Source organism: Salmo trutta, chromosome 34 (genome assembly GCF_901001165.1).
Source record: "Salmo trutta chromosome 34, fSalTru1.1, whole genome shotgun sequence".
Classification (NCBI taxonomy): domain Eukaryota; kingdom Metazoa; phylum Chordata; class Actinopteri; order Salmoniformes; family Salmonidae; genus Salmo; species Salmo trutta.
The window spans coordinates 32494794-32508400 of record NC_042990.1 but is presented as its reverse complement, the minus strand read 5'-3'; the positions used below and the strand labels follow the sequence as shown (position 1 = coordinate 32508400).

Below are 13607 nucleotides of genomic sequence, written 5' to 3'. Positions count from 1 at the left end.
TGTCAGGAGGAATGGGCCAAAATTCACCCAACTTATTGTGGGAAGCTTGTGGAAGGCTACCTGAAACGTTTGACCCAAGTTAAACAATTTAAAGGCAATGCTACCAAATACTAATTGAGTGTATGTAAACTTCTGACCCACTGGGAATGTGATGAAAGAAATAAATCATTCTCTACTATTATTCAGACATCTCACGTTCTTATAATAAAGTGGTGATCCTAACTAAGCTAAGACAAGGAATTTTTACTAGGATTAAATGTCAGGAATTGTGAAAAAACTGAGTTTAAATGACTTTGGCGAATGTAAACTTCCGACTTCAACTGTATGTAGTCCACTATCTTTGACCAGAGCCCTGTGCGCTAAATAGGGAATAGTGGGCCATTTGGGACGTAGTCGCTCCATTTCAAATGCCCCTGTTTAGAGCCTGGCAGCTTTGACACCAGAAGCGTGATTCTGAGATTCTTAGATGCACCATTTTAAAGCTTTCAGGAGGATTGTTTGTGCTTCAAGTTTGACCACTTGTCTTTTTACACAGTCTTATCTAGTGACTAAGCTCTCATCACTCCTCTTCCCTCCCTCCCCTCCACTCTCTCTCTTTTTCATCTTCTCTCGCTCTCTCCCTCCCTCTCTCTCCAGGTACGGACATGGCTTTGAGATGTTCTGTCTGGCGTCTGACAGTGGGAGGATGGTGGTGGCGTCGGCATGTAAGGTAGTGTGACAAGCTGGAGGTCAAATGCCAAACGTCGATCTGTGACTGTAGCAAAGCACATTGTACTTTTATTAGCGGGTTGGAACTGGTTCCGGGAACATAACTGAAAACCATATAAATTGTTTTAACAAATAGAGGAATCAGAACCGGGAACGAAAGTGATCTATACTGTTCCGAAACATTTAATTTAAATAATGGGAGCCGTTTAATAACGTTATTTTATTTTATGTTCCTGTTGGCTGCTGACGTTGCGGGTCTGCTGTAGGCTGCTGACGTTGCGGGTCTGCTGTAGGCTGCTGACGTTGCGGGTCTGCTGTAGGCTGCTGACGTTGCGGGTCTGCTGTAGGCTGCTGACGTTGCGGGTCTGCTGTAGGCTGCTGACGTTGCGGGTCTGCTGTAGGCTGCTGACGTTGCGGGTCTGCTGTAGGCTGCTGACGTTGCGGGTCTGCTGTAGGCTGCTGACGTTGCGGGTCTACTGTAGGCTGCTGACGTTGCGGGTCTACTGTAGGCTGCTGACGTTGCGGGTCTACTGTAGGCTGCTGACGTTGCGGGTCTACTGTAGGCTGCTGACGTTGCGGGTCTACTGTAGGCTGCTGACCTTGCGGGTCTACTGTTGGCTGCTGACGTTGCGGGTCTACTGTTGGCTGCTGACGTTGCGGGTCTACTGTTGGCTGCTGACGTTGCGGGTCTACTGTAGGCTGCTGACGTTGCGGGTCTACTGTAGGCTGCTGACGTTGCGGGTCTACTGTAGGCTGCTGACGTTGCGGGTCTACTGTTGGCTGCTGACGTAAATGTAAGATGTGTTTTTATTTAAAATTCTGGTGCCGCTCTACACACAAAAGCTAGCTAGCTCTGATCCAACCAATGTTAAGCCATCCCCCTAAATCACAGACGTATCCTCTCTTCTTCATCTATGGTATTGAACCTACCTACTTCAATTGCCAGAGACAGTATCCCGGTTCTCAACTGAGCGCACAAGGATCTTTTTGATTTCTTGTTAGTTGACAATGATATATCAGTTGAAGGGTTAATACTAAAGGTTAACTTGTGTTTGATCATGTTGACATTGCATCATAACTTATTTCTAAATATGTGTTGTAGATCCTCCTCCTTAAATATGTAATTTACTGGTTACAGCAGGGTTTCCCAAACTCGGTGCACATTTTTGTTGGGGGTCCCTAACACTATACAGCTGATTCAAATGATCAAGTTTGATGATTAGTTATTTGAATCGGCTGTGTAGTGCTAAGGCAAAAACCAATCTGTACTTTACTATTTATATTTTTGACTACTTTTACTTCACTACATTCCTAAAGAAAATAATGTACTTTTTACTTCATACATTTTCCCTGACATCCAAAAGTACTCGTTACATTTTGAATGCTTAGCAGGTCAGGAAAATGGTCCAATTCACACACTTATCAAGAGAACATCCCTGGTCACCCCTACCGCCTCTGATCTGGCAGACTCACTAAACACAGACAGACAGATTGACATACACACGTTAGCACACGGGAAACCCAACGTTGCTGCTGGACTTGGTAAAGGTCAGTGTCAGTGCGGGTGGACAGTCAGCTTTTTAATCGGAGCAAAATCAATCTGAAAGTGTCTATTTTTCAGATAAATAACCTGTTATCTGTCAGTTGAAGTCCGTTAGCAGCCATCAGGATCATTCAGATTCCTAACAACTGGAATGATGTGATTTGAAGGCAGACTTCACCTGATCTGGGTGGTCCAGCAGTCCATGCCGTCACCTACAGCACATATTTGCTGTGGGTTCTAACTTGGCCCATTATCTTTCCTGCTGTCTCTCCTTTAGCCAATACAAACATAGGCCTCTATTTTTTTAAGCCACTTCAATAGACTAGACCAGGGTTGCTAGTACATCTTTGAGTCAAAGTTTAAAATGAGTGTTTACCAAACACAGAGGGAGGAGAATTGTATACTGTTTGTCCCCTGGTGAGGAATGGAGATGGTATTAGCTAATCTATACAGCACTTGGACAAGCTCGCATTAATTGCTGGAATGGTATGGTATCTAACATAGAATGAATGGTATAGGTTCCAATGACTATCTTGTCAGCTATGTGTGGGGTCCTCCAGCTGCTTCTCTTCTCTGGTGCTATTCCTCTGAAGCTGAGCTAGTTCAGTATGGTCCTCCAACCACTATTCTTCTTCTCTGGTGCTATTCCTCTGAAGCTGAGCTAGTTCAGTATGGTCCTCCAGCTGCTTCTCTTCTCTGGTGCTATTCCTCTGAAGCTGAGCTAGTTCAGTATGGTCCTCCAACCACTATTCTTCTTCTCTGGTTCTAGGCCTCTGAAGCTGAGCTAGTTCAGTATGGTCCTCCAGCTGCTTCTCTTCTCTGGTGCTATTCCTCTGAAGCTGAGCTAGTTCAGTATGGTCCTCCAACCACTATTCTTCTTCTCTGGTTCTAGGCCTCTGAAGCTGAGCTAGTTCAGTATGGTCCTCCAGCTGCTTCTCTTCTCTGGTTCTAGGCCTCTAAGGCTGAGCATGCGGCCGTGCTGCTCTGGAGTGCCACTTCCTGGCGCCAGCTACAGGCGCTGCCCTGCCACAGCCTCACTGTCACCCAGATGGCCTTCTCTCCCAACGGACTGTTCCTATTGGCCGTGTCCCGGGACAGGACCTGGTCGCTATGGAGACGGGACGACCCCGCTGCCACCACTACAAACACAGGTGAGCTGAGGGGTCCTGTCTGTCTGCTTTACTGGTATTATGCTTTTTCTTTTAATAGTATTTTCTCCCTGCTTTTGGAGTTCAGTTTCATGTCAGGTGTTTAAGCAGCCAAGAGCTAGTTTAGTTTGAGTTTAGTCCTGTTTTACTTAGCCTAAGGATAGTGCAGAGCCATACAACCAACGTCTCAAACCAACGTCTTAAACCCAGTCAGGTAAATCACCATTTAAACCCAGTCAGGTAAATCCCCATTTAAACCCAGTCAGGTAAATCACCATTTAAACCCAGTCAGGTAAATCACCATTTAAACCCAGTCAGGTAAATCACCAGTGACACGGCCCTAACCGGTGAATCAACGGTTTTTCTTTCCCTATTTTCCTGTGGCGGGAGCCTTGGTGGGTTCCCCTGCGCCCGGCCAACTGGCAGTCTGTTCCAGTTGAGCCCTGAATTACTCACAGGCTCACACATGCGTGCACGCACAGACACACTCTCTCTCTTAACCAGTCTAGACTTGCTAATCAAGGGGCTGGAAAGCACAGTACAGGACGGACCAGCCGGCCCGTTAAGACAGGGATGGAGAGTGGCTGTAGCTGGAGGTAGAGAGAAGTCAGGCCTCCCTAAGCTGCGACATAACAAGTGTGTGTGTGCAGGGAAAGGACAGGGAAAGGAAACCTAGTCAGTTGTACAACTGAATGTGTTCAACTGAAATGTGTCTTCCACATTTAACACAACCCCTCTGAATCAGAGAGGTACGGGGAGGTGCCTTAATCGACATCCACGTCATCGGCGCCCGGGGAACAGTGGGTTAACTGCCTTGATCAGGGGCAAAATGACCGATTTTTACCTTGTCAGCTTGTGTGTGTGTGTGTGTGTGTGTGTGTGTGTGTGTGTGTGTGTGTGTGTGTACACTGCTACTAGCATGGCTCTATCTGGAGATGGGCTGATATAGGCAGACTAGGTATTAGTAATCAAACGGAAGTCAAAACTCTTTCTTTAACCAGAGATCACATTTGTTACCTCCAAATACTGTGACAACTATTGGGTGGAATGTGCTTTGTGGCTTGTCACAATTTTTTGTATTTATTATTTGTTTTGACTCTAGTGTTCCACTTGTACATGTTAATTTGCGCGGCACAACAAAAAAAAGAAACCATGCCAAGAATCACAGAGTTCTTAAAGTCCCTTTCCCCTCAGCGTTTCACTCAATTGTGTTCCGACCCCCCCTCACACACACACACACACACACACACACACACACACACACACACACACACACACACACGCACACACGCTGAGTTCGCACACAAGAAACATGCCTATACAAGCTGTGGGACTAGAAACATGCCTACACAAACTGTGGGACTAGAAACATGCCTACACAAACTGTGGGACTAGAAACATGCCTATACAAACTGTGGGACTAGAAACATGCCTATACAAACTGTGGGACTAGAAACATGCCTATACAAACTGTGGGACTAGAAACATGCCTATACAAACTGTGGGACTAGAAACATGCCTATACAAACTGTGGGACTAGAAACATGCCTACACAAACTGTGGGACTAGAAACATGCCTATACAAACTGTGGGACTAGAAACATGCCTATACAAACTGTGGAACTAGAAACATGCCTATACAAACTGTGGGACTAGAAACATGCCTAAACAAACTGTGGGACTAGAAACATGCCTACACAAACGGTGGGACTAGAAACATGCCTACACAAACTGTGGGACTAGAAACATGCCTATACAAACGGTGGGACTAGAAACATGCCTACACAAACGGTGGGACTAGAAACATGCCTGTACAAACTGTGGGACTAGAAACATGCCTATACAAACTGTGGGACTAGAAACATGCCTACACAAACGGTGGGACTAGAAACATGCCTACACAAACGGTGGGACTAGAAACATGCCTATACAAACGGTGGGACTAGAAACATGCCTATACAAACGGTGGGACTGGAAACATGCCTATACAAACGGTGGGACTAGAAACATGCTTTGTGTGTCTGGGTCTGTGTTTTGTGTGTTTCTGTCTGGAGGTGGGCTGATACGGAGACAGACAGCCAGCCTGAACACAAACATCCTTTCTAGAGGGGGAAAACAATGCTGTGACTGGCTTCTGGAACAACACAGACAACAGTGTCTCTCTAGAGGGCTGGCTGCTGGAACTACACAGACAACAGTGTCTCTCTAGAGGGCTGGCTGCTGGAACTACACAGACAACAGTGTCTCTCTAGAGGGCTGGCTGCTGGAACAACACAGACAACAGTGTCTCTCTAGAGGGCTGGCTGCTGGAACAACACAGACAACAGTGTGTCACAACCAACATTAATGACAGACATGGAGAGGAGGAACTGAGTCTTTGGCTTTAGTTGTGTGTCAGTGGAGAGATTCATTATTACCACTGAGCAGTTATGTACTGTTTTGAAAGTTTTGTGGTTCAATACTAATGCAAAGTGCAAGGTAGATGGGTATTTATTGTGCCTGTGTGTGTCTCCCCCGTCCAGAACCCCATTTCTCCCTGTACACATCTACCAGGAAGGACACGGCCGTACACACGCGCATCATATGGTCATGTGACTGGAGCGCCGACAACAAGTACTTTGTGACGTCGAGTCGAGACAAGAAGGTAATTATTCTACACCAGCAAGACCTTGGTGGTGTTAGTAGAGGTAGCTTGTATTCTCCGGACTTCAACGTCTATTCACTTAGGTCTGAGCGTCTGTTCACAAAGTTTCTCAGAGAAGGAGTACTGATCAAGGATCAGTTTTGCCGTTTAAATCATGATGAATAAGAGGGTGGGGGGTTCCGATCCGAGAGCAGAACTTCTACTCTGAGAACCTTTTTGAAACGGGCCCTGATCCCCAGCCTAAGAGTCCTTTGACGTCAATGCAAGACTGGCATGAAACATAATGATGTGCTAATCTCAAACCAGCATCAACCTTCGAAGGTTGTTCCTTACAAATGAGCTCCTCAGTAAATAAAGGTCACAATAGTAAGGAAGAGGCCGTAAATAGTGTTCATCATAGGCTGCATCCCAAATGGCAACCTTTTCCCTTTACAGTGCACTAGTTTTGACCAGGGCCCATAGAACTACATAGGCTATATGGTACCACCTGGGACTCTACACACAGTGTGTTAGTGTGATGTTCCAGTATAACTCATGTTTCTCTCTACAGGTGATAGTGTGGGGTGACTGCAGTAGTTCTGAGGCCAGTGTGACCCCTGATGAACCCCCAGTCATCCGGCCCTGTTCCTCCATATTAGACGTAGGAGACTCGGCCACTGCTGTCTCCTTCTGCCCCATCCTGTGCCCCGGCAACAGGTACAATTGATCCACTAGCCCCCTTCACCCTAGACACTATTGTAGGCCTACAATTGGATAGGTATTAGCAATATGGTTGAAATATATACACAGCCTATCAGAAGGCATACGGAAGCTTTAGCCGTTAACCTGTCCAATCGTTTCAGATCAACAAGAGTTCCTAGGGGTTTCATATGTTGATGGTAGTGTGTATGGATGGAGTGTGTATGGATGGAGTGTGTATGGATGGTAGTGTGTATGGATGGTAGTGTGTATGGATGGTAGTGTGTATGGATGGTAGTGTGTATGGATGGTAGTGTGTATGGATGGTAGTGTGTATGGATGGTAGTGTGTATGGATGGAGTGTGTATGCTTCCCTTGTAGCCACCTGTGTGTGCGCGCTGTCTGTCTATGGCCTAGTAACCCATCTTTGAGTTGCACATGCACTTTATTCACACTTGCGCTTTATTTCCACATGCACTTTATTTCCACATGCGCTTTATTTCCACATGCACTTTATTTCCACATGCACTTTATTTCCACATGCGCTTTATTTCCACATGCACTTTATTTCCACATGCGCTTTATTTCCACATGTACTTTTTTTCCAGCTGGCTTCTAAAGTTGATGACGTTTCTGTGTTATTTAGCCTTTTGTGTGATGTGTTAAACTGTTATACATGTCTAGCTGTAAGCCTGCCTGTTAACCACATGTCCATCTGGGACAATAAGCCTGCCTGTTAACCACATGTCCATCTGGGACAATAAGCCTGCCTGTTAACCACATGTCCATCTGGGACAATAAGCCTGCCTGTTAACCACATGTCCATCTGGGACAATAAGCCTGCCTGTTAACCACATGTCCATCTGGGACAATAAGCCTGCCTGTTAACCACATGTCCATCTGGGACAATAAGCCTGCCTGTTAACCACATGTCCATCTGGGACAATAAGCCTGCCTGTTAACCACATGTCCATCTGGGACAATAAGCCTGCCTGTTAACCACATGTCCATCTGGGACAATAAGCCTGCCTGTTAACCACATGTCCATCTGGGACAATAAGCCTGCCTGTTAACCACATGTCCATCTGGGACAATAAGCCTGCCTGTTAACCACATGTCCATCTGGGACAATAAGCCTGCCTGTTAACCACATGTCCATCTGGGACAATAAGCCTGCCTGTTAACCACATGTCCATCTGGGACAATAAGCCTGCCTGTTAACCACATGTCCATCTGGGACAATAAGCCTGCCTGTTAACCACATGTCCATCTGGGACAATAAGCCTGCCTGTTAACCACATGTCCATCTGGGACAATAAGCCTGCCTGTTAACCACATGTCCATCTGGGACAATAAGCCTGCCTGTTAACCACATGTCCATCTGGGACAATAAGCCTGCCTGTTAACCACATGTCCATCTGGGACAATAAGCCTGCCTGTTAACCACATGTCCATCTGGGACAATAAGCCTGCCTGTTAACCACATGTCCATCTGGGACAATAAGCCTGCCTGTTAACCACATGTCCATCTGGGACAATAAGCCTGCCTGTTAACCACATGTCCATCTGGGTCAATAAAGTTTGATTGATGTATGTTCCTCCAGCTATCTGCTGGCGGTGGGGCTGGAGAGTGGTCAGGTCCTGCTGTATAAGTGGGAACGCATTGAGGAGCCTGCTGGAGCATCAGACTGGACCAGATATGGAGAAACAGACTCCTCGTATCCTTTACACACACACACCGGTATGCATGCATGCACGCCCCAAAAACACACAATCCCAAGCTTTCATCACACATTTCAGTTTCTAAAATATCCCCCCGCACACACACCTTTTGGCACTGACTAACTACAGGCCTTTAGTCCAGCTGTCCTATAAGCACTGGTTCCATTATTCTACGCTCAAGCCTCAAGACAATATATCTCAATGGAGAAAAAAAAACAAAAGGTACTCTAACTCTTTAGGCAGGAGGTTTTATGACTCTGCCGAGAGTTTTTAGAGTACGTCCAAAGTGGACCCTATTCCCTACCCTAAGGGTCCTGGTCAAAAGTAGTGCACTATATAGGGAATAGGGTGGCATCTGGAAGGTAGCCAGAGAATGAACGTCCTCAAGTGGGTTTGAATAGCTGTGTATTGAACGGAGGGTTATTGAAGAGGAAATTGCAATCAACAGGCTCTTTTTGTGAAGGCCCCACCGGCTGCCGTTTCCACTGAGTCATGAAGAGAAGGACAGGAAATCTATGGACTGAAGGCCAACGCCTGTGGAATGTTCTAACAATGTTGTAATGTTACCTGATCTGTGAACGTTTGGTTTATTCCTCTACTACTGTATAAAACAACATTTAGCAGATTCAGCACCTTTGGAAATGTCATATGAGAACGTCTATGCTTCATCAGGTTTTCTTTTTGTGCATTATGTCTGTATGTGACACACTCAGGGAGCTAACACAAGTCTTTAGGTCTCAGGCATATTACACTACTCATCATGCAACCATGGTTGACCTAACCCTAGAAATATAATTCATTCTTATATATTACCATACAGTCTGCTTGAGGTAGACGCAACACAATCATACACTATGACTGTAGTACAGTATGGAGACAACACAATGATACACTATGACTGTAGTACAGTATGGAGACAACACAATGATACACTGACTGTAGTACAGTATGGAGACAACACAATGATACACTATGACTGTAGTACAGCATGGAGACAACACAATCATACACTGACTGTAGTACAGTATGGAGACAACACAATCATACACTGACTGTAGTACAGTATGGAGACAACACAATCATACACTATGACTGTAGTACAGTATGGAGACAACACAATGAGACACTGACTGTAGTACAGTATGGAGACAACACAATCATACACTATGACTGTAGTACAGTATGGAGACAACACAATCATACACTATGACTGGTACAGTATAGAGACATAACACAATGATACACTATGACTGGTACAGTATAGAGACATAACACAATGATACACTATGACTGTAGTACAGTATGGAGACATAACACAATGATACACTATGACTGTAGTACAGTATGGAGACAACACAATGATACACTATGACTGTAGTACAGTATGGAGACAACACAATGATACACTGACTGTAGTACAGTATGGAGACAACACAATGATACACTATGACTAGTACAGTATAGAGACATAACACAATGATACACTATGACTAGTACAGTATGGAGACAACACAATGATACACTGACTGTAGTACAGTATGGAGACAACACAATCATACACTATGACTGTAGTACAGTATGGAGACAACACAATCATACACTATGACTGTAGTACAGTATGGAGACAACACAATCATACACTATGACTGTAGTACAGTATGGAGACATAACACAATGATACACTATGACTGGTACAGTATGGAGACATAACACAATGATACACTATGACTGGTACAGTATAGAGACATAACACAATGATACACTATGACTGGTACAGTATAGAGACATAACACAATGATACACTATGACTGTAGTACAGTATGGAGACAACACAATGATACACTGACTAGTACAGTATGGAGACAACACAATGATACACTATGACTGTAGTACAGTATGGAGACAACACAATGATACACTATGACTGTAGTACTGCATGGAGACATAACACAATGATACACTATGACTAGTACAGTATGGAGACAACACAATGATACACTATGACTGGTACAGTATGGAGACATAACACAATGATGCACTATGACTGTAGTACAGTATGGAGACAACACAATGATACACTGACTGTAGTACAGTATGGAGACAACACAATGATACACTATGACTGTAGTACAGTATGGAGACAACACAATGATACACTATGACTGTAGTACAGTGTGGAGACAACACAATGATACACTATGACTGTAGTACAGTATGGAGACAACACAATCATACACTATGACTGTAGTACAGTATGGAGACAACACAATGATACACTGACTGTAGTACAGTATGGAGACAACACAATGATACACTATGACTAGTACAGTATGGAGACAACACAATGATACACTGACTGTAGTACAGTATGGAGACAACACAATGATACACTATGACTGTAGTACAGTATGGAGACATAACACAATGATACACTATGACTGTAGTACAGTATGGAGACATAACACAATGATACACTATGACTGTAGTACAGTGTGGAGACAACACAATCATACACTATGACTGTAGTACAGTATGGAGACAACACAATCATACACTGACTGTAGTACAGTATGGAGACAACACAATGATACACTATGACTAGTACAGTATAGAGACATAACACAATGATACACTATGACTAGTACAGTATGGAGACAACACAATGATACACTATGACTGTAGTACAGTATGGAGACAACACAATGATACACTATGACTGTAGTACAGTATGGAGACAACACAATCATACACTATGACTGTAGTACAGTATGGAGACAACACAATCATACACTATGACTGTAGTACAGTATGGAGACAACACAATCATACACTATGACTGTAGTACAGTATGGAGACATAACACAATGATACACTATGACTGGTACAGTATGGAGACATAACACAATGATACACTATGACTGGTACAGTATAGAGACATAACACAATGATACACTATGACTGGTACAGTATAGAGACATAACACAATGATACACTATGACTGTAGTACAGTATGGAGACATAACACAATGATACACTATGACTGTAGTACAGTATGGAGACAACACAATGATACACTATGACTAGTACAGTATGGAGACAACACAATGATACACTATGACTGTAGTACAGTATGGAGACAACACAATGATACACTATGACTGTAGTACTGCATGGAGACATAACACAATGATACACTATGACTAGTACAGTATGGAGACAACACAATGATACACTATGACTGGTACAGTATGGAGACATAACACAATGATGCACTATGACTGTAGTACAGTATGGAGACAACACAATGATACACTGACTGTAGTACAGTATGGAGACAACACAATGATACACTATGACTGTAGTACAGTATGGAGACAACACAATGATACACTATGACTGTAGTACAGTGTGGAGACAACACAATGATACACTATGACTGTAGTACAGTATGGAGACAACACAATCATACACTGACTGTAGTACAGTATGGAGACAACACAATGATACACTGACTGTAGTACAGTATGGAGACAACACAATGATACACTATGACTAGTACAGTATGGAGACAACACAATGATACACTGACTGTAGTACAGTATGGAGACAACACAATGATACACTATGACTGTAGTACAGTATGGAGACATAACACAATGATACACTATGACTGTAGTACAGTGTGGAGACAACACAATCATACACTATGACTGTAGTACAGTATGGAGACAACACAATCATACACTATGACTGTCTGTGTTGTTTCCTTGACAACGCTTCCCCCCTCCAGTCAGAGTCACTCGCTGACGGTGAAGAGGCTGCGCTGGAGGCCGAGGGCGGGCCGAGCTGGCCAGGGGGGTGAGGAGGAAGGCAGGGGCGAGGGCAGCTCCTGGGTACAGCTTGCCAGTGCAGGGGCAGACCACTCTGTCAAAATCTTTAACATCAACAGACTGGCTGTGTAGCTTGCGTTGGGCCGGAGACACTGACACCATTAGATCGTGGTATCCTGATACTGCTGACTGAGACTACAGGGCTGTCTGGAGCGGAGAGGAGTGGAGCAGACCTGGGGCTGGCTGTTCACTGGGTCATTCCATTCACCCTGTGTGACAACCAGCCAGCTAGCTCAGACAAGATAGTCACACGGCCAGGTCTGGTTGTCTGGTGATCTGGGCTACAGGCTGCTTTCAGGATGCCCCTAGCCCAGGACTTCTCTCTCTCTCGATGCAGCCCTGGTCTTAATCTTCTGTATTTATGCTCTTATTAAGGTCTGAGATGAGTGGTATTAGGCTCACCGTTTCAACATACTTTTATGTTAATGTATTCATTTGTTAGGGTTCAGTAACTGTCAAATCAAGTCATGTTTGAATGTCCCCTGGTTTGTTGATTATCATATCTTCTTTCTTTGTGGTGTATTGCGGTCTCTTCATGTTCTGAATGCTTGAAATGTCCTTAGAAAAAAATGACACAGTACTGATACTTTTAATGTAAAATAAGTTACATATCTGAATAAAGCTCTTTTTGTATACATAGATTGATTCCTGTGAGTTAGTACCAGAACCAGTACCCGTCGTCCGGGTTTGGCCAGGGTAGGTCGTCATTATAAATAATAATTTGTTCTTAACTGACCTCCCTAGCTAAATAAAGTTAAACAAATATAAATCATTTATAAAATATGTTGATATACCATACAATTAACTTAATATAGACTACAACTTAGCAGTAGATTCCCTTCTCTTATGCTTGATACAGTAGAGTACTAGGGTAGAATAGGGTACAGTTTATCATTCTCAAGGAGAGAGCCAGAGGAAATCCATGAGTGCGTCCCAAATGCCACCCTATTCCTTACATAGTGCACTACTTTTGAGCAGAGCACATTAGGCTCTGTTCAAAAGTAGTGTATTAAATAGGGAATAGGTTGCCATTAGGATCATAGCCTATGGTTAGGATGTACTGTACATCAGCTGTTCAGAGGAGACTGTGTGAATCAGGCCTTCATGGTAAAATTGCTGCAAAGAAACCAGAGGGAGCCATGGTTACTTGTTGGACATCAATATACTCATGGTAGCGTGCAAGTGTAGGCCATAACTCACTCTCTCTAATGGCAGAGCATGTATATGGAGACATTATTCAATCTGGGCCCCCTTGTCTAATAATATACACTACG

At 44.1% G+C, this 13607-nt stretch overlaps 1 protein-coding gene across 1 annotated transcript in view; it reads left to right on the top strand.

The window, feature by feature from the left end:
* elp2 (elongator acetyltransferase complex subunit 2) overlaps positions 1–12972 on the top strand; it is a 48186-nt gene extending 35214 nt beyond the window's left edge. The window contains exons 17-22 of the mRNA XM_029732653.1: positions 637–709; positions 3204–3402; positions 5922–6043; positions 6594–6739; positions 8326–8439; positions 12234–12972. Of these exons, the coding sequence (XP_029588513.1) occupies positions 637–709; positions 3204–3402; positions 5922–6043; positions 6594–6739; positions 8326–8439; positions 12234–12405 (826 nt within the window). The 3' untranslated portion in view covers positions 12406–12972. The remainder of the gene's footprint in view (positions 1–636; positions 710–3203; positions 3403–5921; positions 6044–6593; positions 6740–8325; positions 8440–12233) is intronic.
* The last annotated feature ends 635 nt before the right edge of the window (positions 12973–13607 follow it).